The sequence below is a fragment of the Giraffa tippelskirchi genome, chromosome 7 (genome assembly GCF_054371585.1).
Source record: "Giraffa tippelskirchi isolate mGirTip1 chromosome 7, T2T-mGirTip1v1.2.pri, whole genome shotgun sequence".
Lineage (NCBI taxonomy): Eukaryota > Metazoa > Chordata > Mammalia > Artiodactyla > Giraffidae > Giraffa > Giraffa tippelskirchi.
In genome coordinates, this window is record NC_137281.1 from 64356606 (window position 1) to 64379385 (window position 22780).

Here is a 22780-nt window from a genome sequence, read left to right on the forward strand (position 1 = left end):
CTCATTCGTCTCGCGATGTATGACCTGTCTTTTGCTTTTGTAATGAGGTCTTTCCCACGGTAGATATCTTTGATTTTGCAAAGTCCACTGTATTCTCTGGGTTGTTTTGTGGACTGCCTTTTAGTTTTGTGTGTGAAGACTCAAAGCACGTGTCCGGTTTCTGCTCATTGTTCTTCTAGATTTGTGACAAGTTTTCATGGAAACTTTGTCTAGGGATAACTGGAAGTGAACTCGGTGTAAGGTGTCAAGTCTCCATCTCCATTCATGTCATGCCCTGCAGTTTCCAATTCCCTGTTCCTGAGTGGTTTTGGAGACCTTGTGGGAAGTTTGGTTGCATCGGAGTTTGCATTTCCACCTTGAGTAGATTCACACTGTTCTGCCCTCAGGGACACTGTCAAGGGGGAGTGAGGAGCAGCCTGCACTTGCAGCAGTGACCACACGGTGGGGCGAGTGCTGCTCTCCCCTCTGTGAGCCCCAGGCCACAGGCATCCCAGTGAGGAGCCAGCTCTGTGCTCAGCTGAAAGGAGTTATTCTCTCAGGAGCCTCTGAGCCCTTGCCTTTGGATCACCCAGGGTGGGCATTTACTGTGACAGAAAAAAATTGCCCTGAATTCCATGGACGGAAGAGCCTGGCTGTGTAGAGTTCGTGAGTTGCCGTGAATCAGACACAACTGAGGACACAAAAACTCAATAGACTAAAACACTTTTTGGGGGTGGGGGGAGTGAAAGGGGGTGATGTGGGGTTTTTTGTCTTATATAATAGCCAAGGGAAATCTAGTTTAAACCTAAATTCACATAGATGGGAAAGGTATAGCTCTCCGTCACCCTATTAAAAAAAAAAAAAAAAAAGACTTAACTTTTCTGAAAGTTTATTTAGTAGCTTCCTTGAGCAGTTCATTGTGAAGCATTTTTTTTTTTTTTTCTGTGACATTGGACTCATTAAAAAGTACGGTTTGCGTTTACTGGATAATTTTGTTCATTGGTTTGTTAGGGAATCTTGGTAATATTTGAGTTTCCTGGGGAGCATGGTCACATGACCTGGCCCTGGCCAATCAGTGCATTCCACCTCCCTGGCCACTGTGATTGGCTCCGGACTGGGGCAGTGCCCAATCGGGGCCTAGGGCCGGGCCTCACGTTGGAAGCCAGGGGAAGACGAGCTCTCGTCCTGCTGGGGTAGGGGAAGGGGTGGGGCCGGGGGAGGTCAGGCTCCAGCAGTGGGAGGGGCTTGAGGTCCGCCTGCTGCAATTGGTGACCTTCCTGCTCCCCTCAGGGCAGAGCCGCCGGCCTGAGAATGAGGGCGCTGCTGAGCCCAGGGGCTGGGATGGCCCGTTGCTGCTGTGGTCCCAGAGCTCCACCCGAGACCTGAGGGAGGCCGTCTGCCCGTGAGTCCTCTCCCGCTTGTCTGTCAGCTTGTTTGAAGCATGCTGGGTTTTCTGCCCAGCTGGCTAAGGGGAGTCCCTGGAAATGCAAGGGTGTGGGTTTTGGCAGACTTCAGGGAAGACATGCCAGATGAGCCTGGGAGACTCCAGCTTAATCTGGATTCAGGAGATATCTCTTCGGGCCAGCTAGTAATTGTAGGATAAGCCTAATGAGTCTTCACAGGATGAAGAGAGTAACGTGCCAAGGTAGCAATCGATGTCCTCCTTCGAGAGGATGAAGCTGGTGCTCAGAGAAGGGGGGAACTTGGCCACAGCAAGGAGGTGTGCACCCAGACAGAACCCCCAGATCCGGCCATTTGAGCTCAGGGAGTCCACTGGTGTGGCTTGTCCCTGTGGCAGGGGCCGAGGCACACAGCCCACCCTGATTCCTGCGGGGGCCTGACTTGGGAAGTGCCATCTGGTAGCTTTGAGACTCACCAAACCAAATTGCACTGGAGAGAGGAAGGACACCTTCCTTCATCCACCCCCCACCCCCGCCGGATTCCCACATACCCTGACCCCTTTCTCTGGATTTCGGAGCCATTTCCAGAGTCCCGCTCATATGACCTCATTCGAAGTGCACTGTGGACGAGCTGCCATCTGCAGCTGCTACCACAGCAGCCAAGGGCTTTAGCTCCCGAGTACCTCCCTTCCTTTGGAACTTGGGGGCCCTCTACTCCCCACTTGCACACCACAGACCTTTGCTGAGGATTGTGGGGACCCTCACTCAGTTTGCAGCACGTTGTAGCCATCCCTGTCCTCTCAATACCTCCCTTGCAACTCAGCTTGTGAGCTCCTTTGGAGCAGCGTGGCCCACCTGGCTGCAACGGAAGAGACACAGCTGACAGGGAAACAACAGCTTAGATCTGACAGCCGGAAAGCTCTGTCAAAAGGGACCTCCCTCTTCACACCGTAGAGGCTGTAGGAGCCGCCAGGGTTTGGGAACCAGTGCTGGGGCCAAAATGACTCCACAGCTGTTTTCCTTCCTGGGGAGGGTTCTGGCTCCAGTGGGAATGGCTCAAGTCTCCTAAGGTTCTGAAAGCCCACTGTGTGCAGATTCACGGTACACAGAGAGGAGAAGGTGGAGTCCTGCCCTGGAGGTGGGCACAGCTCACGGATGAGCCAGGCAGGCAGGCAGGCAGGCAGGGCATGAGAACACCTGAGCTGCCTTCATGAGTGAATGGTGTGGGGGCAGAGGAAGAGAAGCCGGTCTGCTCCCTCATGTGGTGCCCAGGGCAGGTTGTCCCCAGAGGAAACCCTTACAACGGTGAGGACTATCACTGCTGTTTCCCAAGGGGTTCCGTCGGTGCGTGTCTTCCCCGGAGCGGTCAGGCCGTCTCTAAAGTACACTGGCCATGGGCATTGCCTCTCCTTGGAACTTCCCATGTGTTTCTCTTTTTTATGGAACAGTGATTTTTTAGAGGGGTTCTGGGCCACAAGGTTGTTGGGTCATTTTCTAGCCTTCTGTCGTGAAGAACGCTTTCCTGGGCGTTGGGGTGGTTTGTTGTTCCAGCTCCCTTTCTTGGCTTCTTTTGGGAGCTGGTGCAACAAGAGGAGCTCAGCCTCTGCCTTCTGGCTGAGATGTCACCCTTCAAACAGCAATGCCTGCCTGGAGATAATGATGGCATTTGCCAAAAGGGCTTCGTTTGGCACATGATATCTTGAAAGGACGTACACCGTCCTTTCAGCTATCAAAGGCTAGTTCAAATGACATACAAATGAGAACTCTCCAATGGAGTCTTACAGTAGGTGGAGAGTCCGAAAAAAACTCCTTCAGTCATTTCACTGAGAGTCATTGATTGGGGACACCAAGAATATAGGAAGGAATGCAGAAAGAAAAGATGAAATTGTGTTCAGGATCGGGGGGAGGGATGAACAGGGCGTGCTTGCCTTGAATCCAGGCTTTGTTGGGGGGTGGGGCATAAAGATCGAACGGGTCTGAAACTACAAATTGGGATGGTAACACAGTATCACCAGAGTTACACAACAGTGTTCCCAAATTGCAACAATGATGAAAAAGTTTACTAATCCCAACTTAACCAAGAGAAATACAGGAAACCATACACAAAATAAAACATCACCAGAAAGGTGGAAACAAACCAAATGCAAAGCAGTTCAGGGGAAAGGAACTCCATGTCCCCTGGGGGCAGACCGAGTTGCCGGCGTCCACGGTGAGCAGACAGGGATGGAGGCTGCAGAGCCAACCGCTCCCCTGGACGTGGTGTTTCCGGCAAGGGCTCTGGGTCTCTGCCCAGAGCGGGGGCTCGTTCTTCCTGCAGGGGCGAGTGAGTCATCGTCGGCGTCTGGGTGTTGCGCGGGAGCCAGGGCAGGCTCTCCCTGCCGAGGCGGTGACTCCTCCTCTGCCTCGGGTTCTCCTGCCAAAGCCCGAGCAGGTACAGGTGCACGTGGAGGTGGAGGTTCTGGCTGAGGGGGTGGGACATCAGTGCCTGGGGCTGGGGGCCCTGCAGGCACGGAGATCCGATCTGCCCGGTGTGCTGGCCAGTACCCAGCTGGCCTGGTGTCTCTGTGAGGGCAAGTCTCGGATCTCCATCTGGCCTCGGTGGATCCCTGGGTCCTGCACGTGGAGCCACCACCTCTGTAGGGACAGGTCTGGGAAGTAGAGCCTGGTTCCAGTTGGAGGCCAGTGCTAGAGCTGGGGGAGAAGCAAAGTTTGCCCACAGGCCAGCCTTGGCATGTGCGTATCCCGGGACAGAAAGCTTCCAAGAGATTCCCAAAGAATACCCAGGGTCGGATGTCTTTTGGGACTGAAGTGTGCAAGATGGGGGTGGGGGTGTGAGGCCAGCGCTTGCTGCAGGCCCAGCAGCATCTTTCGGGGACTCGTCCGTGTGTAGCTCAGCACCCCCTCCCCACACACTCCCGTGCACCAGCCCCAGCGTCCTCACCTCTGTGCTCTGGCGTGCTGGGCTCCAGGTCCTCCTGCTGCCTCAGAGGCCGGGGTTCTCGGGACTCTGGGTCGGAGCCGGGTGTGCTGAGCTCCGTGGCCGCCTCAGACTGGGCCGCCGGGTGTATCCTGGGTGGTGTCTCGGCAGCAGGCCTTCCCCGCCTCCGCTTCGCCCCCGGTGGGGCTGATGCCTCCGTGGGCACGCTCACCTGGAGCCTGCACTGGGCCTCACGGGCGGGGGGGTGGTGCTCCGACCCCTCCCTCCGGGAGGTGGACGGGGTGTCCCCGTCCTCGGCCTCATCACGTGGGAAGCTCTGCAACGACAGTGACCGTCAGCCAGCCGTGCTGGGAGTTTTCCGAGCTGGGCCTGGCCAGTGGAGCCGCTGCTTCTGCCTGCTCGAACTTCTCTTCCCAGAAGGGTCAGAGACGTGTGTCTGCTCAGATCCCCACCCGGGAGGATAGAGACCCACCTGAGGGTGTGAGGTCAGCCTGGGCGGCCGGCGCTGCCCGCACTCTCCCCATCCCACCCAGCCTGCTCTCCCCTGGGGTGTGGACACAACTTGTCCGCAGGCTTCTGACCCCACATCCGCCTGGGCTTCCTTGAGGGAGACACACCCCGAGAAACCCGCATCCACACACACAGGCAAAGGACCCGCTGTTTCCGGGTGGCATGGGAGAGGTGGCCTGGCCCCGCCTGGGGCTCCCCGTGTTACCTTTCTGTTTCTCCGGGCAAAGGGCCAGAGGCCTCTCGGGGGTGCCCTGAGCCAACGTCGACAGGGTGCCCACGCACACTGCCTGTGAGCTCTCCTGAGGCCCCGGCCTCTGGGCAGGGGCAAACAGCAGAACATCCTGGCAGCAAGTGATCTGGCTGGGGGCTCCTCTCCGCTCTGGAGGCCTGGATACCCGGGTTGCGGGTTCTGTTGGGTTCTGTTGCCGGCAGGTGACATCATTTCCTGGGGTTCGTGCTGAGGTCCCTTCCCCAAAACTTCGCAAGGGAATCTCTGGGTTTCTGACTGCTCGACCACCCCCCTTAGGCCATGTGCAGGCACAGTGACAGCCACACAGCCCAGCCCACAGCCCTGGGGAGGCCTGGGTGCAGCCAGGGCCTGAGCTCCGAGGACCCCGCTGCTCTCAGACCAGGCTCCTTCTTCTCGTAAGTGGTGTGGCCCTGGACAAGCATATGCCCCTCAGGGTTTCCCCGGTCTCTCCATCTGCAGAGTGGGGGTCATTCTCCCATCTGTTTCCTAGGTCTGTCGGCCTACGAGCAGCTCCATGCCTTTCCACCTGGGGCTGATATCACGTGGAGCTTGTGCGCTGAGACTTCAGAAAGAAAGACTCCATCCAGGGCTGACACAGCACAGAATGGGGCAGAACGAGGCCTGGATGCACCGTGGTACCCAGGAAAAGGCACTCCCCCTCCTGACTGTTTGGAGACCCCGCATGCAAGTTGGAGGACCGAAAGGAAGACTCGAAGGTCTCCCTCTCTGATAGAAAAGAGTAGCCAACTTTCTGGTCCTCTGTTTCCATTGAGATTCTGTTCAAGTGTCCCAGCTCGGCTTCTGCGGGTGGCTGAGCTTCTAATGGCTCCCTGCGTTCTTGTCTTTTCCTCTCCAAACCTTCCGTCCGTTTCCCCCTTCTGGGGTGGATGGGCGCTGTCATTGCTTCTACCTTCGAGACAGATTGATGAAAAGTCTGGACCATCGACTCCTTTCCTCTCTTTGGTTCCGTGTCTCTCTCTGGCTGTGTCCCTCTCTTTTCCTTTCTCGATTCAGTCTGTGTCTTCCTCTTTCTCTCTCGTGTGTGGATGGATGGATGCTAGGAATGCACATGTATATGATTAGATGAGGGTTATGTTTTAGGGATAGGTTAGAGGGAGAGAAAGGCTTTAGGTCGGAGTTGGTCATGGGGGAAGGGTCAAGGGTGGTGGTGGTGTTTCTTGGAATCTGAGTGCTGTGCATTCTTCGTCTCTTTCCATATGAACCCCTTCTCAGATACACCACTTGCAAGGAGTCTCTCATGTTCCGTTTCCTATCTTTTGCATTTGTGAATGCTTAGCTTCTCTGTTGTGAAGAGGTTCCATTGGATGGAAACCCATTGGTGTACTTGGTTTCCCTCTTTCCCTTACTTGAAGAGACCCATTTCTACCTCCGCCCAGCAAATGGCAAGGAGACTCTGATGTTAAGGAGCCTTTGACCTACGCTTCTTTCTAGCTATCTCATGACATCAGTCTTTAGGGTGAGGTTTTTCCCCGATATTGAGGTGGTGTGAGATCAAAACCAATAGCGTTCTTCAGATGTAGCTGTCTGGTTTTCCCATGGACATTGATTGAAGAGGCTTTCTTGTTCCCATTTGGATATTCTCCCCTTCTGTGTCAGAGATGAGTTGACCTTGGATGCCGGGGTTTGTTTCTGGACCCTCAACTTTATTCCATCGATCTGGATCTGTGTGTGTTGTTGTATTCCCAATAGCATACTGTCCTGCTGCTGCCGCTGCGGCTAAGTCACTTCAGTCGTGTCTGACTCTGCGCGACCCCATGGCCTGCAGCCTACCAGGCTCCTCCGTCCAGGGCATTTTCCAGGCAAGAGTACTGGAGTGGGTCGCCATCGCCTTCTCCGATACTCTCCTGAGGATCCTAGTTTGGTCGTCTAATTTCCTTTCACACAACCTTGGACGTCCGTATCGGGGCTTTTTCCTCGGATTGTATTGACAATTTAGGCTCTTTTCTGTTTCCGTAACCCCTTTTGCAATTCTTTGTTCGGTGCGAACATGCATTGGCATTTTGGGAGGAATAGCATCGAAGCTGTGGATTGCCTTGTGGGGCTGTGACATCATTTTCCCAATAGGAATTCTTTCAAGCCCTGAGCACAGCTTCTCTTTCCAGTGATTGGTGTGGGCTTGATCTTCTTTCTTCCATCTCTCGCCGTTTTGTGAGAACAGGTCCTTCCTTCCCTTCTGGGTTAGATGGACTCGTGGGTATCACTTCAGTGAATGGCATTGTCAGTGGGGGTGATAATTCCCTTCTCATTGGAAGACTTTGCTGTGAGTATTAGAAGTGCAAGTGATTTCTTTTCCCCTTCCTCCCTGTCCATCTCTCAGAGCCACCGGGAAACAGAGGCCTCATCCAGGGTCACACGGGCCTGAGGGAGTGCAACTAGACTGTTGTTTCTTCAGGCCCTCAGTGCTGGACATCATCCGGGATACTCTGTGTGTGTCTTCCTCAGTCTGGCGTCCCTTCAGACCTTTCCCTAGTTTTCACAGGCTTGTTGTGTTGGTGTTCTTTGTCTGTTTGGAGACACGTCCTTGAGAAGCTTTGTGTTTCCACTCATTCGTCTCGCGATGTATGACCTGTCTTTTGCTTTTGTAATGAGGTCTTTCCCACGGTAGATATCTTTGATTTTGCAAAGTCCACTGTATTCTCTGGGTTGTTTTGTGGACTGCCTTTTAGTTTTGTGTGTGAAGACTCAAAGCACGTGTCCAGTTTCTGCTCATTGTTCTTCTAGATTTGTGACAAGTTTTCATGGAAACTTTGTCTAGGGATAACTGGAAGTGAACTCGGTGTAAGGTGTCAAGTCTCCATCTCCATTCATGTCATGCCCTGCAGTTTCCAATTCCCTGTTCCTGAGTGGTTTTGGAGACCTTGTGGGAAGTTTGGTTGCATCGGAGTTTGCATTTCCACCTTGAGTAGATTCACACTGTTCTGCCCTCAGGGACACTGTCAAGGGGGAGTGAGGAGCAGCCTGCACTTGCAGCAGTGACCACACGGTGGGGCGAGTGCTGCTGTCCCCTCTGGGAGCCCCAGGCCACAGGCATCCCAGTGAGGAGCCAGCTCTGTGCTCAGCTGAAAGGAGTTAGTCTCTCAGGAGCCTCTGAGCCCTTGCCTTTGGATCACCCAGGGTGGGCATTTACTGTGACAGAAAAAAATTGCCCTGAATTCCATGGACGGAAGAGCCTGGCTGTGTAGAGTTCGTGAGTTGCCGTGAATCAGACACAACTGAGGACACAAAAACTCAATAGACTAAAACACTTTTTGGGGGTGGGGGGAGTGAAAGGGGGTGATGTGGGGTTTTTTGTCTTATATAATAGCCAAGGGAAATCTAGTTTAAACCTAAATTCACATAGATGGGAAAGGTATAGCTCTCCGTCACTCTAATAAAAAAAAAAAAAAAAAACGACTTAACTTTTCTGAAAGTTTATTTAGTAGCTTCCTTGAGCAGTTCATTGTGAAGCATTTTTTTTTTTTCTGTGACATTGGCCTCATTAAAAAGTACGGTTTGCGTTTACTGGATAATTTTGTTCATTGGTTTGTTAGGGAATCGTGGTAATATTTGAGTTTCCTGGGGAGCATGGTCACATGACCTGGCCCTGGCCAATCGGTGCGTTCCACCTCCCTGGCCACTGTGATTGGCTCCGGACTGGGGCAGTGCCCAATCGGGGCCCAGGGCCGGGCCTCACGTTGGAAGCCAGGGGAAGACGAGCTCTCGTCCTGCTGGGGTAGGGGAAGGGGTGGGGCCGGGGGAGGTCAGGCTCCAGCAGTGGGAGGGGCTTGAGGTCCGCCTGCAGCAGTTGGTGACCTTCCTGCTCCCCTCAGGGCAGAGCCGCCGGCCTGAGAATGAGGGCGCTGCTGAGCCCAGGGGCTGGGATGGCCCGTTGCTGCTGTGGTCCCAGAGCTCCACCCGAGACCTGAGGGAGGCCGTCTGCCCGTGAGTCCTCTCCCGCTTGTCTGTCAGCTTGTTTGAAGCATGCTGGGTTTTCTGCCCAGCTGGCTAAGGGGAGTCCCTGGAAATGCAAGGGTGTGGGTTTTGGCAGACTTCAGGGAAGACATGCCAGATGAGCCTGGGAGACTCCAGCTTAATCTGGATTCAGGAGATATCTCTTCGGGCCAGCTAGTAATTGTAGGATAAGCCTAATGAGTCTTCACAGGATGAAGAGAGTAACGTGCCAAGGTAGCAATCGATGTCCTCCTTCGAGAGGATGAAGCTGGTGCTCAGAGAAGGGGGGAACTTGGCCACAGCAAGGAGGTGTGCACCCAGACAGAACCCCCAGATCCGGCCATTTGAGCTCAGGGAGTCCACTGGTGTGGCTTGTCCCTGTGGCAGGGGCCGAGGCACACAGCCCACCCTGATTCCTGCGGGGGCCTGACTTGGGAAGTGCCATCTGGTAGCTTTGAGACTCACCAAACCAAATTGCACTGGAGAGAGGAAGGACACCTTCCTTCATCCACCCCCCACCCCCGCCGGATTCCCACATATCCTGACCCCTTTCTCTGGATTTCGGAGCCATTTCCAGAGTCCCACTCATATGACCTCATTCGAAGTGCACTGTGGACGAGCTGCCATCTGCAGCTGCTACCACAGCAGCCAAGGGCTTTAGCTCCCAAGTACCTCCCTTCCTTTGGAACTTGGGGGCCCTCTACTCCCCACTTGCACACCACAGACCTTTGCTGAGGATTGTGTAGACCCTCACTCAGTTTGCAGCACGTTGTAGCCATCCCTGTCCTCTCAATACCTCCCTTGCAACTCAGCTTGTGAGCTCCTTTGGAGCAGCGTGGCCCACCTGGCTGCAACGGAAGAGACACAGCTGACAGGGAAACAACAGCTTAGATCTGACAGCCGGAAAGCTCTGTCAAAAGGGACCTCCCTCTTCACACCGTAGAGGCTGTAGGAGCCGCCAGGGTTTGGGAACCAGTGCTGGGGCCAAAATGACTCCACAGCTGTTTTCCTTCCTGGGGAGGGTTCTGGCTCCAGTGGGAATGGCTCAAGTCTCCTAAGGTTCTGAAAGCCCACTGTGTGCAGATTCACGGTACACAGAGAGGAGAAGGTGGAGTCCTGCCCTGGAGGTGGGCACAGCTCACGGATGAGCCAGGCAGGCAGGCAGGCAGGCAGGGCATGAGAACACCTGAGCTGCCTTCATGAGTGAATGGTGTGGGGGCAGAGGAAGAGAAGCCGGTCTGCTCCCTCATGTGGTGCCCAGGGCAGGTTGTCCCCAGAGGAAACCCTTACAACGGTGAGGACTATCACTGCTGTTTCCCAAGGGGTTCCGTCGGTGCGTGTCTTCCCCGGAGCGGTCAGGCCGTCTCTAAAGTACACTGGCCATGGGCATTGCCTCTCCTTGGAACTTCCCATGTGTTTCTCTTTTTTATGGAACAGTGATTTTTTAGAGGGGTTCTGGGCCACAAGGTTGTTGGGTCATTTTCTAGCCTTCTGTCGTGAAGAACGCTTTCCTGGGCGTTGGGGTGGTTTGTTGTTCCAGCTCCCTTTCTTGGCTTCTTTTGGGAGCTGGTGCAACAAGAGGAGCTCAGCCTCTGCCTTCTGGCTGAGATGTCACCCTTCAAACAGCAATGCCTGCCTGGAGATAATGATGGCATTTGCCAAAAGGGCTTCGTTTGGCACATGATATCTTGAAAGGACGTACACCGTCCTTTCAGCTATCAAAGGCTAGTTCAAATGACATACAAATGAGAACTCTCCAATGGAGTCTTACAGTAGGTGGAGAGTCCGAAAAAAACTCCTTCAGTCATTTCACTGAGAGTCATTGATTGGGGACACCAAGAATATAGGAAGGAATGCAGAAAGAAAAGATGAAATTGTGTTCAGGATCGGGGGGAGGGATGAACAGGGCGTGCTTGCCTTGAATCCAGGCTTTGTTGGGGGGTGGGGCATAAAGATCGAACGGGTCTGAAACTACAAATTGGGATGGTAACACAGTATCACCAGAGTTACACAACAGTGTTCCCAAATTGCAACAATGATGAAAAAGTTTACTAATCCCAACTTAACCAAGAGAAATACAGGAAACCATACACAAAATAAAACATCACCAGAAAGGTGGAAACAAACCAAATGCAAAGCAGTTCAGGGGAAAGGAACTCCATGTCCCCTGGGGGCAGACCGAGTTGCCGGCGTCCACGGTGAGCAGACAGGGATGGAGGCTGCAGAGCCGACCGCTCCCCTGGACGTGGTGTTTCCGGCAAGGGCTCTGGGTCTCTGCCCAGAGCGGGGGCTCGTTCTTCCTGCAGGGGCGAGTGAGTCATCGTCGGCGTCTGGGTGTTGCGCGGGAGCCAGGGCAGGCTCTCCCTGCCGAGGCGGTGACTCCTCCTCTGCCTCGGGTTCTCCTGCCAAAGCCCGAGCAGGTACAGGTGCACGTGGAGGTGGAGGTTCTGGCTGAGGGGGTGGGACATCAGTGCCTGGGGCTGGGGGCCCTGCAGGCACGGAGATCCGATCTGCCCGGTGTGCTGGCCAGTACCCAGCTGGCCTGGTGTCTCTGTGAGGGCAAGTCTCGGATCTCCATCTGGCCTCGGTGGATCCCTGGGTCCTGCACGTGGAGCCACCACCTCTGTAGGGACAGGTCTGGGAAGTAGAGCCTGGTTCCAGTTGGAGGCCAGTGCTAGAGCTGGGGGAGAAGCAAAGTTTGCCCACAGGCCAGCCTTGGCATGTGCGTATCCCGGGACAGAAAGCTTCCAAGAGATTCCCAAAGAATACCCAGGGTCGGATGTCTTTTGGGACTGAAGTGTGCAAGATGGGGGTGGGGGTGTGAGGCCAGCGCTTGCTGCAGGCCCAGCAGCATCTTTCGGGGACTCGTCCGTGTGTAGCTCAGCACCCCCTCCCCACACACTCCCGTGCACCAGCCCCAGCGTCCTCACCTCTGTGCTCTGGCGTGCTGGGCTCCAGGTCCTCCTGCTGCCTCAGAGGCCGGGGTTCTCGGGACTCTGGGTCGGAGCCGGGTGTGCTGAGCTCCGTGGCCGCCTCAGACTGGGCCGCCGGGTGTATCCTGGGTGGTGTCTCGGCAGCAGGCCTTCCCCGCCTCCGCTTCGCCCCCGGTGGGGCTGATGCCTCCGTGGGCACGCTCACCTGGAGCCTGCACTGGGCCTCACGGGCGGGGGGGTGGTGCTCCGACCCCTCCCTCCGGGAGGTGGACGGGGTGTCCCCGTCCTCGGCCTCATCACGTGGGAAGCTCTGCAACGACAGTGACCGTCAGCCAGCCGTGCTGGGAGTTTTCCGAGCTGGGCCTGGCCAGTGGAGCCGCTGCTTCTGCCTGCTCGAACTTCTCTTCCCAGAAGGGTCAGAGACGTGTGTCTGCTCAGATCCCCACCCGGGAGGATAGAGACCCACCTGAGGGTGTGAGGTCAGCCTGGGCGGCCGGCGCTGCCCGCACTCTCCCCATCCCACCCAGCCTGCTCTCCCCTGGGGTGTGGACACAACTTGTCCGCAGGCTTCTGACCCCACATCCGCCTGGGCTTCCTTGAGGGAGACACACCCCGAGAAACCCGCATCCACACACACAGGCAAAGGACCCGCTGTTTCCGGGTGGCATGGGAGAGGTGGCCTGGCCCCGCCTGGGGCTCCCCGTGTTACCTTTCTGTTTCTCCGGGCAAAGGGCCAGAGGCCTCTCGGGGGTGCCCTGAGCCAACGTCGACAGGGTGCCCACGCACACTGCCTGTGAGCTCTCCTGAGGCCCCGGCCTCTGGGCAGGGGCAAACAGCAGAACATCCTGGCAGCAAGTGATCTGGCTGGGGGCTCCTCTCCGCTCTGGAGGCCTGGATACCCGGGTTGCGGGTTCTGTTGGGTTCTGTTGCCGGCAGGTGACATCATTTCCTGGGGTTCGTGCTGAGGTCCCTTCCCCAAAACTTCGCAAGGGAATCTCTGGGTTTCTGACTGCTCGACCACCCCCCTTAGGCCATGTGCAGGCACAGTGACAGCCACACAGCCCAGCCCACAGACCTGGGGAGGCCTGGGTGCAGCCAGGGCCTGAGCTCCGAGGACCCCGCTGCTCTCAGACCAGGCTCCTTCTTCTCGTAAGTGGTGTGGCCCTGGACAAGCATATGCCCCTCAGGGTTTCCCCGGTCTCTCCATCTGCAGAGTGGGGGTCATTCTCCCATCTGTTTCCTAGGTCTGTCGGCCTACGAGCAGCTCCATGCCTTTCCACCTGGGGCTGATATCACGTGGAGCTTGTGCGCTGAGACTTCAGAAAGAAAGACTCCATCCAGGGCTGACACAGCACAGAATGGGGCAGAACGAGGCCTGGATGCACCGTGGTACCCAGGAAAAGGCACTCCCCCTCCTGACTGTTTGGAGACCCCGCATGCAAGTTGGAGGACCGAAAGGAAGACTCGAAGGTCTCCCTCTCTGATAGAAAAGAGTAGCCAACTTTCTGGTCCTCTGTTTCCATTGAGATTCTGTTCAAGTGTCCCAGCTCGGCTTCTGCGGGTGGCTGAGCTTCTAATGGCTCCCTGCGTTCTTGTCTTTTCCTCTCCAAACCTTCCGTCCGTTTCCCCCTTCTGGGGTGGATGGGCGCTGTCATTGCTTCTACCTTCGAGACAGATTGATGAAAAGTCTGGACCATCGACTCCTTTCCTCTCTTTGGTTCCGTGTCTCTCTCTGGCTGTGTCCCTCTCTTTTCCTTTCTCGATTCAGTCTGTGTCTTCCTCTTTCTCTCTCGTGTGTGGATGGATGGATGCTAGGAATGCACATGTATATGATTAGATGAGGGTTATGTTTTAGGGATAGGTTAGAGGGAGAGAAAGGCTTTAGGTCGGAGTTGGTCATGGGGGAAGGGTCAAGGGTGGTGGTGGTGTTTCTTGGAATCTGAGTGCTGTGCATTCTTCGTCTCTTTCCATATGAACCCCTTCTCAGATACACCACTTGCAAGGAGTCTCTCATGTTCCGTTTCCTATCTTTTGCATTTGTGAATGCTTAGCTTCTCTGTTGTGAAGAGGTTCCATTGGATGGAAACCCATTGGTGTACTTGGTTTCCCTCTTTCCCTTACTTGAAGAGACCCATTTCTACCTCCGCCCAGCAAATGGCAAGGAGACTCTGATGTTAAGGAGCCTTTGACCTACGCTTCTTTCTAGCTATCTCATGACATCAGTCTTTAGGGTGAGGTTTTTCCCCGATATTGAGGTGGTGTGAGATCAAAACCAATAGCGTTCTTCAGATGTAGCTGTCTGGTTTTCCCATGGACATTGATTGAAGAGGCTTTCTTGTTCCCATTTGGATATTCTCCCCTTCTGTGTCAGAGATGAGTTGACCTTGGATGCCGGGGTTTGTTTCTGGACCCTCAACTTTATTCCATCGATCTGGATCTGTGTGTGTTGTTGTATTCCCAATAGCATACTGTCCTGCTGCTGCCGCTGCGGCTAAGTCACTTCAGTCGTGTCTGACTCTGCGCGACCCCATGGCCTGCAGCCTACCAGGCTCCTCCGTCCAGGGCATTTTCCAGGCAAGAGTACTGGAGTGGGTCGCCATCGCCTTCTCCGATACTCTCCTGAGGATCCTAGTTTGGTCGTCTAATTTCCTTTCACACAACCTTGGACGTCCGTATCGGGGCTTTTTCGTCGGATTGTATTGACAATTTAGGCTCTTTTCTGTTTCCGTAACCCCTTTTGCAATTCTTTGTTCGGTGCGAACATGCATTGGCATTTTGGGAGGAATAGCATCGAAGCTGTGGATTGCCTTGTGGGGCTGTGACATCATTTTCCCAATAGGAATTCTTTCAAGCCCTGAGCACAGCTTCTCTTTCCAGTGATTGGTGTGGGCTTGATCTTCTTTCTTCCATCTCTCGCCGTTTTGTGAGAACAGGTCCTTCCTTCCCTTCTGGGTTAGATGGACTCGTGGGTATCACTTCAGTGAATGGCATTGTCAGTGGGGGTGATAATTCCCTTCTCATTGGAAGACTTTGCGGTGAGTATTAGAAGTGCAAGTGATTTCTCTTCCCCTTCCTCCCTGTCCATCTCTCAGAGCCACCGGGAAACAGAGGCCTCATCCAGGGTCACACAGGCCTGAGGGAGTGCAACTAGACTGTTGTTTCTTCAGGCCCTCAGTGCTGGACATCATCCGGGATACTCTGTGTGTGTCTTCCTCAGTCTGGCGTCCCTTCAGACCTTTCCCTAGTTTTCACAGGCTTGTTGTGTTGGTGTTCTTTGTCTGTTTGGAGACACGTCCTTGAGAAGCTTTGTGTTTCCACTCATTCGTCTCGCGATGTATGACCTGTCTTTTGCTTTTGTAATGAGGTCTTTCCCACGGTAGATATCTTTGATTTTGCAAAGTCCACTGTATTCTCTGGGTTGTTTTGTGGACTGCCTTTTAGTTTTGTGTGTGAAGACTCAAAGCACGTGTCCGGTTTCTGCTCATTGTTCTTCTAGATTTGTGACAAGTTTTCATGGAAACTTTGTCTAGGGATAACTGGAAGTGAACTCGGTGTAAGGTGTCAAGTCTCCATCTCCATTCATGTCATGCCCTGCAGTTTCCAATTCCCTGTTCCTGAGTGGTTTTGGAGACCTTGTGGGAAGTTTGGTTGCATCGGAGTTTGCATTTCCACCTTGAGTAGATTCACACTGTTCTGCCCTCAGGGACACTGTCAAGGGGGAGTGAGGAGCAGCCTGCACTTGCAGCAGTGACCACACGGTGGGGCGAGTGCTGCTGTTCCCTCTGGGAGCCCCAGGCCACAGGCATCCCAGTGAGGAGCCAGCTCTGTGCTCAGCTGAAAGGAGTTATTCTCTCAGGAGCCTCTGAGCCCTTGCCTTTGGATCACCCAGGGTGGGCATTTATTGTGACAGAAAAAAATTGCCCTGAATTCCATGGACGGAAGAGCCTGGCTGTGTAGAGTTCGTGAGTTGCCGTGAATCAGACACAACTGAGGACACAAAAACTCAATAGACTAAAACACTTTTTGGGGGTGGGGGGAGTGAAAGGGGGTGATGTGGGGTTTTTTGTCTTATATAATAGCCAAGGGAAATCTAGTTTAAAACTAAATTCACATAGATGGGAAAGGTATAGCTCTCCGTCACCCTATTAAAAAAAAAAAAAAAAAAAACGACTTAACTTTTCTGAAAGTTTATTTAGTAGCTTCCTTGAGCAGTTCATTGTGAAGCTTTTTTTTTTTTTTTCTGTGACATTGGCCTCATTAAAAAGTACGGTTTGCGTTTACTGGATAATTTTGTTCATTGGTTTGTTAGGGAATCTTGGTAATATCTGAGTTTCCTGGGGAGCATGGTCACATGACCTGGCCCTGGCCAATCGGTGCGTTCCACCTCCCTGGCCACTGTGATTGGCTCCGGACTGGGGCAGTGCCCAATCGGGGCCCAGGGCCGGGCCTCACGTTGGAAGCCAGGGGAAGACGAGCTCTCGTCCTGCTGGGGTAGGGGAAGGGGTGGGGCCGGGGGAGGTCAGGCTCCAGCAGTGGGAGGGGCTTGAGGTCCGCCTGCGGCAGTTGGTGACCTTCCTGCTCCCCTCAGGGCAGAGCCGCCGGCCTGAGAATGAGGGCGCTGCTGAGCCCAGGGGCTGGGATGGCCCGTTGCTGCTGTGGTCCCAGAGCTCCACCCGAGACCTGAGGGAGGCCGTCTGCCCGTGAGTCCTCTCCCGCTTGTCTGTCAGCTTGTTTGAAGCATGCTGGGTTTTCTGCCCAGCTGGCTAAGGGGAGTCCCTGGAAATGCAAGGGTGTGGGTTTTGGCAGACTTCAGGGAAGACATGCCAGATGAGCCTGGGAGACTCCAGCTTAATCTGGATTCAGGAGATATCTCTTCGGGCCAGCTAGTAATTGTAGGATAAGCCTAATGAGTCTTCACAGGATGAAGAGAGTAACGTGCCAAGGTAGCAATCGATGTCCTCCTTCGAGAGGATGAAGCTGGTGCTCAGAGAAGGGGGGAACTTGGCCACAGCAAGGAGGTGTGCACCCAGACAGAACCCCCAGATCCGGCCATTTGAGCTCAGGGAGGCCAGTGGTGTGGCTTGTCCCTGTGGCAGGGGCCGAGGCACGCAGCCCACCCTGATTCCTGCGGGGGCCTGACTTGGGAAGTGCCATCTGGTAGCTTTGAGACTCACCAAACCAAATTGCACTGGAGAGAGGAAGGACACCTTCCTTCATCCACCCCCCACCCCCGCCGGATTCCCACATACCCTGACCCCTTTCTCTGGATTTCGGAGCCATTTCCAGAGTCCCGCTCATATGACCTCATTCGAAGTGCACTGTGGACGAGCTGCCATCTGCAGCTGCTACCACAGCAGCCAAGGGCTTTAGCTCCCGAGTACCTCCCTTCCTTTGGAACTTGGGGGCCCTCTACTCCCCACTTGCACACCACAGACCTTTGCTGAGGATTGTGGGGACCCTCACTCAGTTTGCAGCACGTTGTAGCCATCCCTGTCCTCTCAATACCTCCCTTGCAACTCAGCTTGTGAGCTCCTTTGGAGCAGCGTGGCCCACCTGGCTGCAACGGAAGAGACACAGCTGACAGGGAAACAACAGCTTAGATCTGACAGCCGGAAAGCTCTGTCAAAAGGGACCTCCCTCTTCACACCGTAGAGGCTGTAGGAGCCGCCAGGGTTTGGGAACCAGTGCTGGGGCCAAAATGACTCCACAGCTGTTTTCCTTCCTGGGGAGGGTTCTGGCTCCAGTGGGAATGGCTCAAGTCTCCTAAGGTTCTGAAAGCCCACTGTGTGCAGATTCACGGTACACAGAGAGGAGAAGGTGGAGTCCTGCCCTGGAGGTGGGCACAGCTCACGGATGAGCCAGGCAGGCAGGCAGGCAGGCAGGGCATGAGAACACCTGAGCTGCCTTCATGAGTGAATGGTGTGGGGGCAGAGGAAGAGAAGCCGGTCTGCTCCCTCATGTGGTGCCCAGGGCAGGTTGTCCCCAGAGGAAACCCTTACGACGGTGAGGACTATCACTGCTGTTTCCCAAGGGGTTCCGTCGGTGCGTGTCTTCCCCGGAGCGGTCAGGCCGTCTCTAAAGTACACTGGCCATGGGCATTGCCTCTCCTTGGAACTTCCCATGTGTTTCTCTTTTTTATGGAACAGTGATTTTTTAGAGGGGTTCTGGGCCACAAGGTTGTTGGGTCATTTTCTAGCCTTCTGTCGTGAAGAACGCTTTCCTGGGCGTTGGGGTGGTTTGTTGTTCCAGCTCCCTTTCTTGGCTTCTTTTGGGAGCTGGTGCAACAAGAGGAGCTCAGCCTCTGCCTTCTGGCTGAGATGTCACCCTTCAAACAGCAATGCCTGCCTGGAGATAATGATGGCATTTGCCAAAAGGGCTTCGTTTGGCACATGGTATCTTGAAAGGACGTACACCGTCCTTTCAGCTATCAAAGGCTAGTTCAAATGACATACAAATGAGAACTCTCCAATGGAGTCTTACAGTAGGTGGAGAGTCCGAAAAAAACTCCTTCAGTCATTTCACTGAGAGTCATTGATTGGGGACACCAAGAATATAGGAAGGAATGCAGAAAGAAAAGATGAAATTGTGTTCAGGATCGGGGGGAGGGATGAACAGGGCGTGCTTGCCTTGAATCCAGGCTTTGTTGGGGGGTGGGGCATAAAGATCGAACGGGTCTGAAACTACAAAGTGGGATGGTAACACAGTATCACCAGAGTTACACAACAGTGTTCCCAAATTGCAACAATGATGAAAAAGTTTACTAATCCCAACTTAACCAAGAGAAATACAGGAAACCATACGCAAAATAAAACATCACCAGAAAGGTGGAAACAAACCAAATGCAAAGCAGTTCAGGGGAAAGGAACTCCATGTCCCCTGGGGGCAGACCGAGTTGCCGGCGTCCACGGTGAGCAGACAGGGATGGAGGCTGCAGAGCCGACCGCTCCCCTGGACGTGGTGTTTCCGGCAAGGGCTCTGGGTCTCTGCCCAGAGCGGGGGCTCGTTCTTCCTGCAGGGGCGAGTGAGTCATCGTCGGCGTCTGGGTGTTGCGCGGGAGCCAGGGCAGGCTCTCCCTGCCGAGGCGGTGACTCCTCCTCTGCCTCGGGTTCTCCTGCCAAAGCCCGAGCAGGTACAGGTGCACGTGGAGGTGGAGGTTCTGGCTGAGGGGGTGGGACATCAGTGCCTGGGGCTGGGGGCCCTGCAGGCACGGAGATCCGATCTGCCCGGTGTGCTGGCCAGTACCCAGCTGGCCTGGTGTCTCTGCGAGGGCAAGTCTCGGTTCTCCATCTGGCCTCGGTGGATCCCTGGGTCCTGCACCTGGAGCCACCACCTCTGTAGGGACAGGTCTGGGAAGTAGAGCCTGGTTCCAGTTGGAGGCCAGTGCTAGAGCTGGGGGAGAAGCAAAGTTTGCCCACAGGCCAGCCTTGGCATGTGCGTATCCCGGGACAGAAAGCTTCCAAGAGATTCCCAAAGAATACCCAGGGTCGGATGTCTTTTGGGACTGAAGTGTGCAAGATGGGGGTGGGGGTGTGAGGCCAGCGCTTGCTGCAGGCCCAGCAGCATCTTTCGGGGACTCGTCCGTGTGTAGCTCAGCACCCCCTCCCCACACACTCCCGTGCACCAGCCCCAGCGTCCTCACCTCTGTGCTCTGGCGTGCTGGGCTCCAGGTCCTCCTGCTGCCTCAGAGGCCGGGGTTCTCGGGACTCTGGGTCAGAGCCGGGTGTGCTGAGCTCCGTGGCAGCCTCAGACTGGGCCGCCGGGTGTATCCTGGGCGGTGTCTCGGCAGCAGGCCTTCCCCGCCTCTGCTTCGCCCCCGGTGGGGCTGATGCCTCCCTGGGCACGCTCACCTGGAGCCTGCACTGGGCCTCACGGGCGGGGGGGTGGTGCTCCGACCCCTCCCTCTGGGAGGTGGACGGGGTGTCCCCGTCCTCGGCCTCATCACGTGGGAAGCTCTGCAACGACAGTGACCGTCAGCCAGCCGTGCTGGGAGTTTTCCGAGCTGGGCCTGGCCAGTGGAGCCGCTGCTTCTGCCTGCTCGAACTTCTCTTCCCAGAAGGGTCAGAGACGTGTGTCTGCTCAGATCCCCACCCGGGAGGAAAGAGACCCACCTGAGGGTGTGAGGTCAGCCTGGGCGGCCGGCGCTGCCCGCACTCTCCCCATCCCACCCAGCCTGCTCTCCCCTGGGGTGTGGACACAACTTGTCCGCAGGCTTCTGACCCCACATCCGCCTGGGCTTCCTTGAGGGAGACACACCCCGAGAAACCCGCATCCACACACACAGGCAAAGGACCCGCTGTTTCCGGGTGGCATGGGAGAGGTGGCCTGGCCCCGCCTGGGGCTCCCCGTGTTACCTTTCTGTTTCTCCGGGCAAAGGGCCAGAGGCCTCTCGGGGGTGCCCTGAGCCAACGTCGACAGGGTGCCCACGCACACTGCCTGTGAGCTCTCCTGAGGCCCCGGCCTCTGGGCAGGGGCAAACAGCAGAACATCCTGGCAGCAAGTGATCTGGCTGGGGGCTCCTCTCCGCTCTGGAGGCCTGGATACCCGGGTTGCGGGTTCTGTTGGGTTCTGTTGCCGGCAGGTGACATCATTTCCTGGGGTTCGTGCTGAGGTCCCTTCCCCAAAACTTCGCAAGGGAATCTCTGGGTTTCTGACTGCTCGACCACCCCCCTTAGGCCATGTGCAGGCACAGTGACAGCCACACAGCCCAGCCCACAGCCCTGGGGAGGCCTGGGTGCAGCCAGGGCCTGAGCTCCGAGGACCCCGCTGCTCTCAGACCAGGCTCCTTCTTCTCATAAGTGGTGTGGCCCTGGACAAGCATATGCCCCTCAGGGTTTCCCCGGTCTCTCCATCTGCAGAGTGGGGGTCATTCTCCCATCTGTTTCCTAGGTCTGTCGGCCTACGAGCAGCTCCATGCCTTTCCACCTGGGGCTGATATCACGTGGAGCTTGTGCGCTGAGACTTCAGAAAGAAAGACTCCATCCAGGGCTGACACAGCACAGAATGGGGCAGAACGAGGCCTGGATGCGCCGTGGTACCCAGGAAAAGGCACTCCCCCTCCTGACTGTTTGGAGACCCCGCATGCAAGTTGGAGGACCGAAAGGAAGACTCGAAGGTCTCCCTCTCTGATAGAAAAGAGTAGCCAACTTTCTGGTCCTCTGTTTCCATTGAGATTCTGTTCAAGTGTCCCAGCTCGGCTTCTGCGGGTGGCTGAGCTTCTAATGGCTCCCTGCGTTCTTGTCTTTTCCTCTCCAAACCTTCCGTCCGTTTCCCCCTTCTGGGGTGGATGGGCGCTGTCATTGCTTCTACCTTCGAGACAGATTGATGAAAAGTCTGGACCATCGACTCCTTTCCTCTCTTTGGTTCCGTGTCTCTCTCTGGCTGTGTCCCTCTCTTTTCCTTTCTCGATTCAGTCTGTGTCTTCCTCTTTCTCTCTCGTGTGTGGATGGATGGATGCTAGGAATGCACATGTATATGATTAGATGAGGGTTATGTTTTAGGGATAGGTTAGAGGGAGAGAAAGGCTTTAGGTCGGAGTTGGTCATGGGGGAAGGGTCAAGGGTGGTGGTGGTGTTTCTTGGAATCTGAGTGCTGTGCATTCTTCGTCTCTTTCCATATGAACCCCTTCTCAGATACACCACTTGCAAGGAGTCTCTCATGTTCCGTTTCCTATCTTTTGCATTTGTGAATGCTTAGCTTCTCTGTTGTGAAGAGGTTCCATTGGATGGAAACCCATTGGTGTACTTGGTTTCCCTCTTTCCCTTACTTGAAGAGACCCATTTCTACCTCCGCCCAGCAAATGGCAAGGAGACTCTGATGTTAAGGAGCCTTTGACCTACGCTTCTTTCTAGCTATCTCATGACATCAGTCTTTAGGGTGAGGTTTTTCCCCGATATTGAGGTGGTGTGAGATCAAAACCAATAGCGTTCTTCAGATGTAGCTGTCTGGTTTTCCCATGGACATTGATTGAAGAGGCTTTCTTGTTCCCATTTGGATATTCTCCCCTTCTGTGTCAGAGATGAGTTGACCTTGGATGCCGGGGTTTGTTTCTGGACCCTCAACTTTATTCCATTGATCTGGATCTGTGCGTGTTGTTGTATTCCCAATAGCATACTGTCCTGCTGCTGCCGCTGCGGCTAAGTCACTTCAGTCGTGTCTGACTCTGCGCGACCCCATGGCCTGCAGCCTACCAGGCTCCTCCGTCCAGGGCATTTTCCAGGCAAGAGTACTGGAGTGGGTCGCCATCGCCTTCTCCGATACTCTCCTGAGGATCCTAGTTTGGTCGTCTAATTTCCTTTCACACAACCTTGGACGTCCGTATCGGGGCTTTTTCGTCGGATTGTATTGACAATTTAGGCTCTTTTCTGTTTCCGTAACCCCTTTTGCAATTCTTTGTTCGGTGCGAACATGCATTGGCATTTTGGGAGGAATAGCATCGAAGCTGTGGATTGCCTTGTGGGGCTGTGACATCATTTTCCCAATAGGAATTCTTTCAAGCCCTGAGCACAGCTTCTCTTTCCAGTGATTGGTGTGGGCTTGATCTTCTTTCTTCCATCTCTCACCGTTTTGTGAGAACAGGTCCTTCCTTCCCTTCTGGGTTAGATGGACTCGTGGGTATCACTTCAGTGAATGGCATTGTCAGTGGGGGTGATAATTCCCTTCTCATTGGAAGACTTTGCGGTGAGTATTAGAAGTGCAAGTGATTTCTCTTCCCCTTCCTCCCTGTCCATCTCTCAGAGCCACCGGGAAACAGAGGCCTCATCCAGGGTCACACAGGCCTGAGGGAGTGCAACTAGACTGTTGTTTCTTCAGGCCCTCAGTG

General features: G+C 54.9%; 1 protein-coding gene and 1 long non-coding RNA gene across 4 annotated transcripts in view; one reads left to right on the forward strand and one right to left on the reverse strand.

Annotated features, from left to right (window-relative positions):
• LOC145514018 (uncharacterized) overlaps positions 1-8604 on the forward strand; it is a 45636-nt gene extending 37032 nt beyond the window's left edge. For all 3 annotated transcript variants that reach the window (XR_014059814.1, XR_014059813.1, XR_014059812.1), the window contains 2 exons: positions 1270-1381; positions 5568-8604. This is a non-coding gene — a long non-coding RNA (uncharacterized LOC145514018). The remainder of the gene's footprint in view (positions 1-1269; positions 1382-5567) is intronic.
• A 2453-nt stretch (positions 8605-11057) lies between these two features.
• LOC145514016 (uncharacterized) lies at positions 11058-12833 on the reverse strand. The gene is made up of 3 exons (XM_081511097.1): positions 12671-12833; positions 11959-12271; positions 11058-11708 (listed from the first exon to the last, which is right to left on the reverse strand). Exons 1-3 carry the CDS (start codon positions 12803-12805, stop codon positions 11080-11082), a joined length of 1077 nt encoding a protein of 358 aa, XP_081367223.1. The 5' UTR covers positions 12806-12833; the 3' UTR covers positions 11058-11079.
• Positions 12834-22780: the final 9947 nt, after the last annotated feature.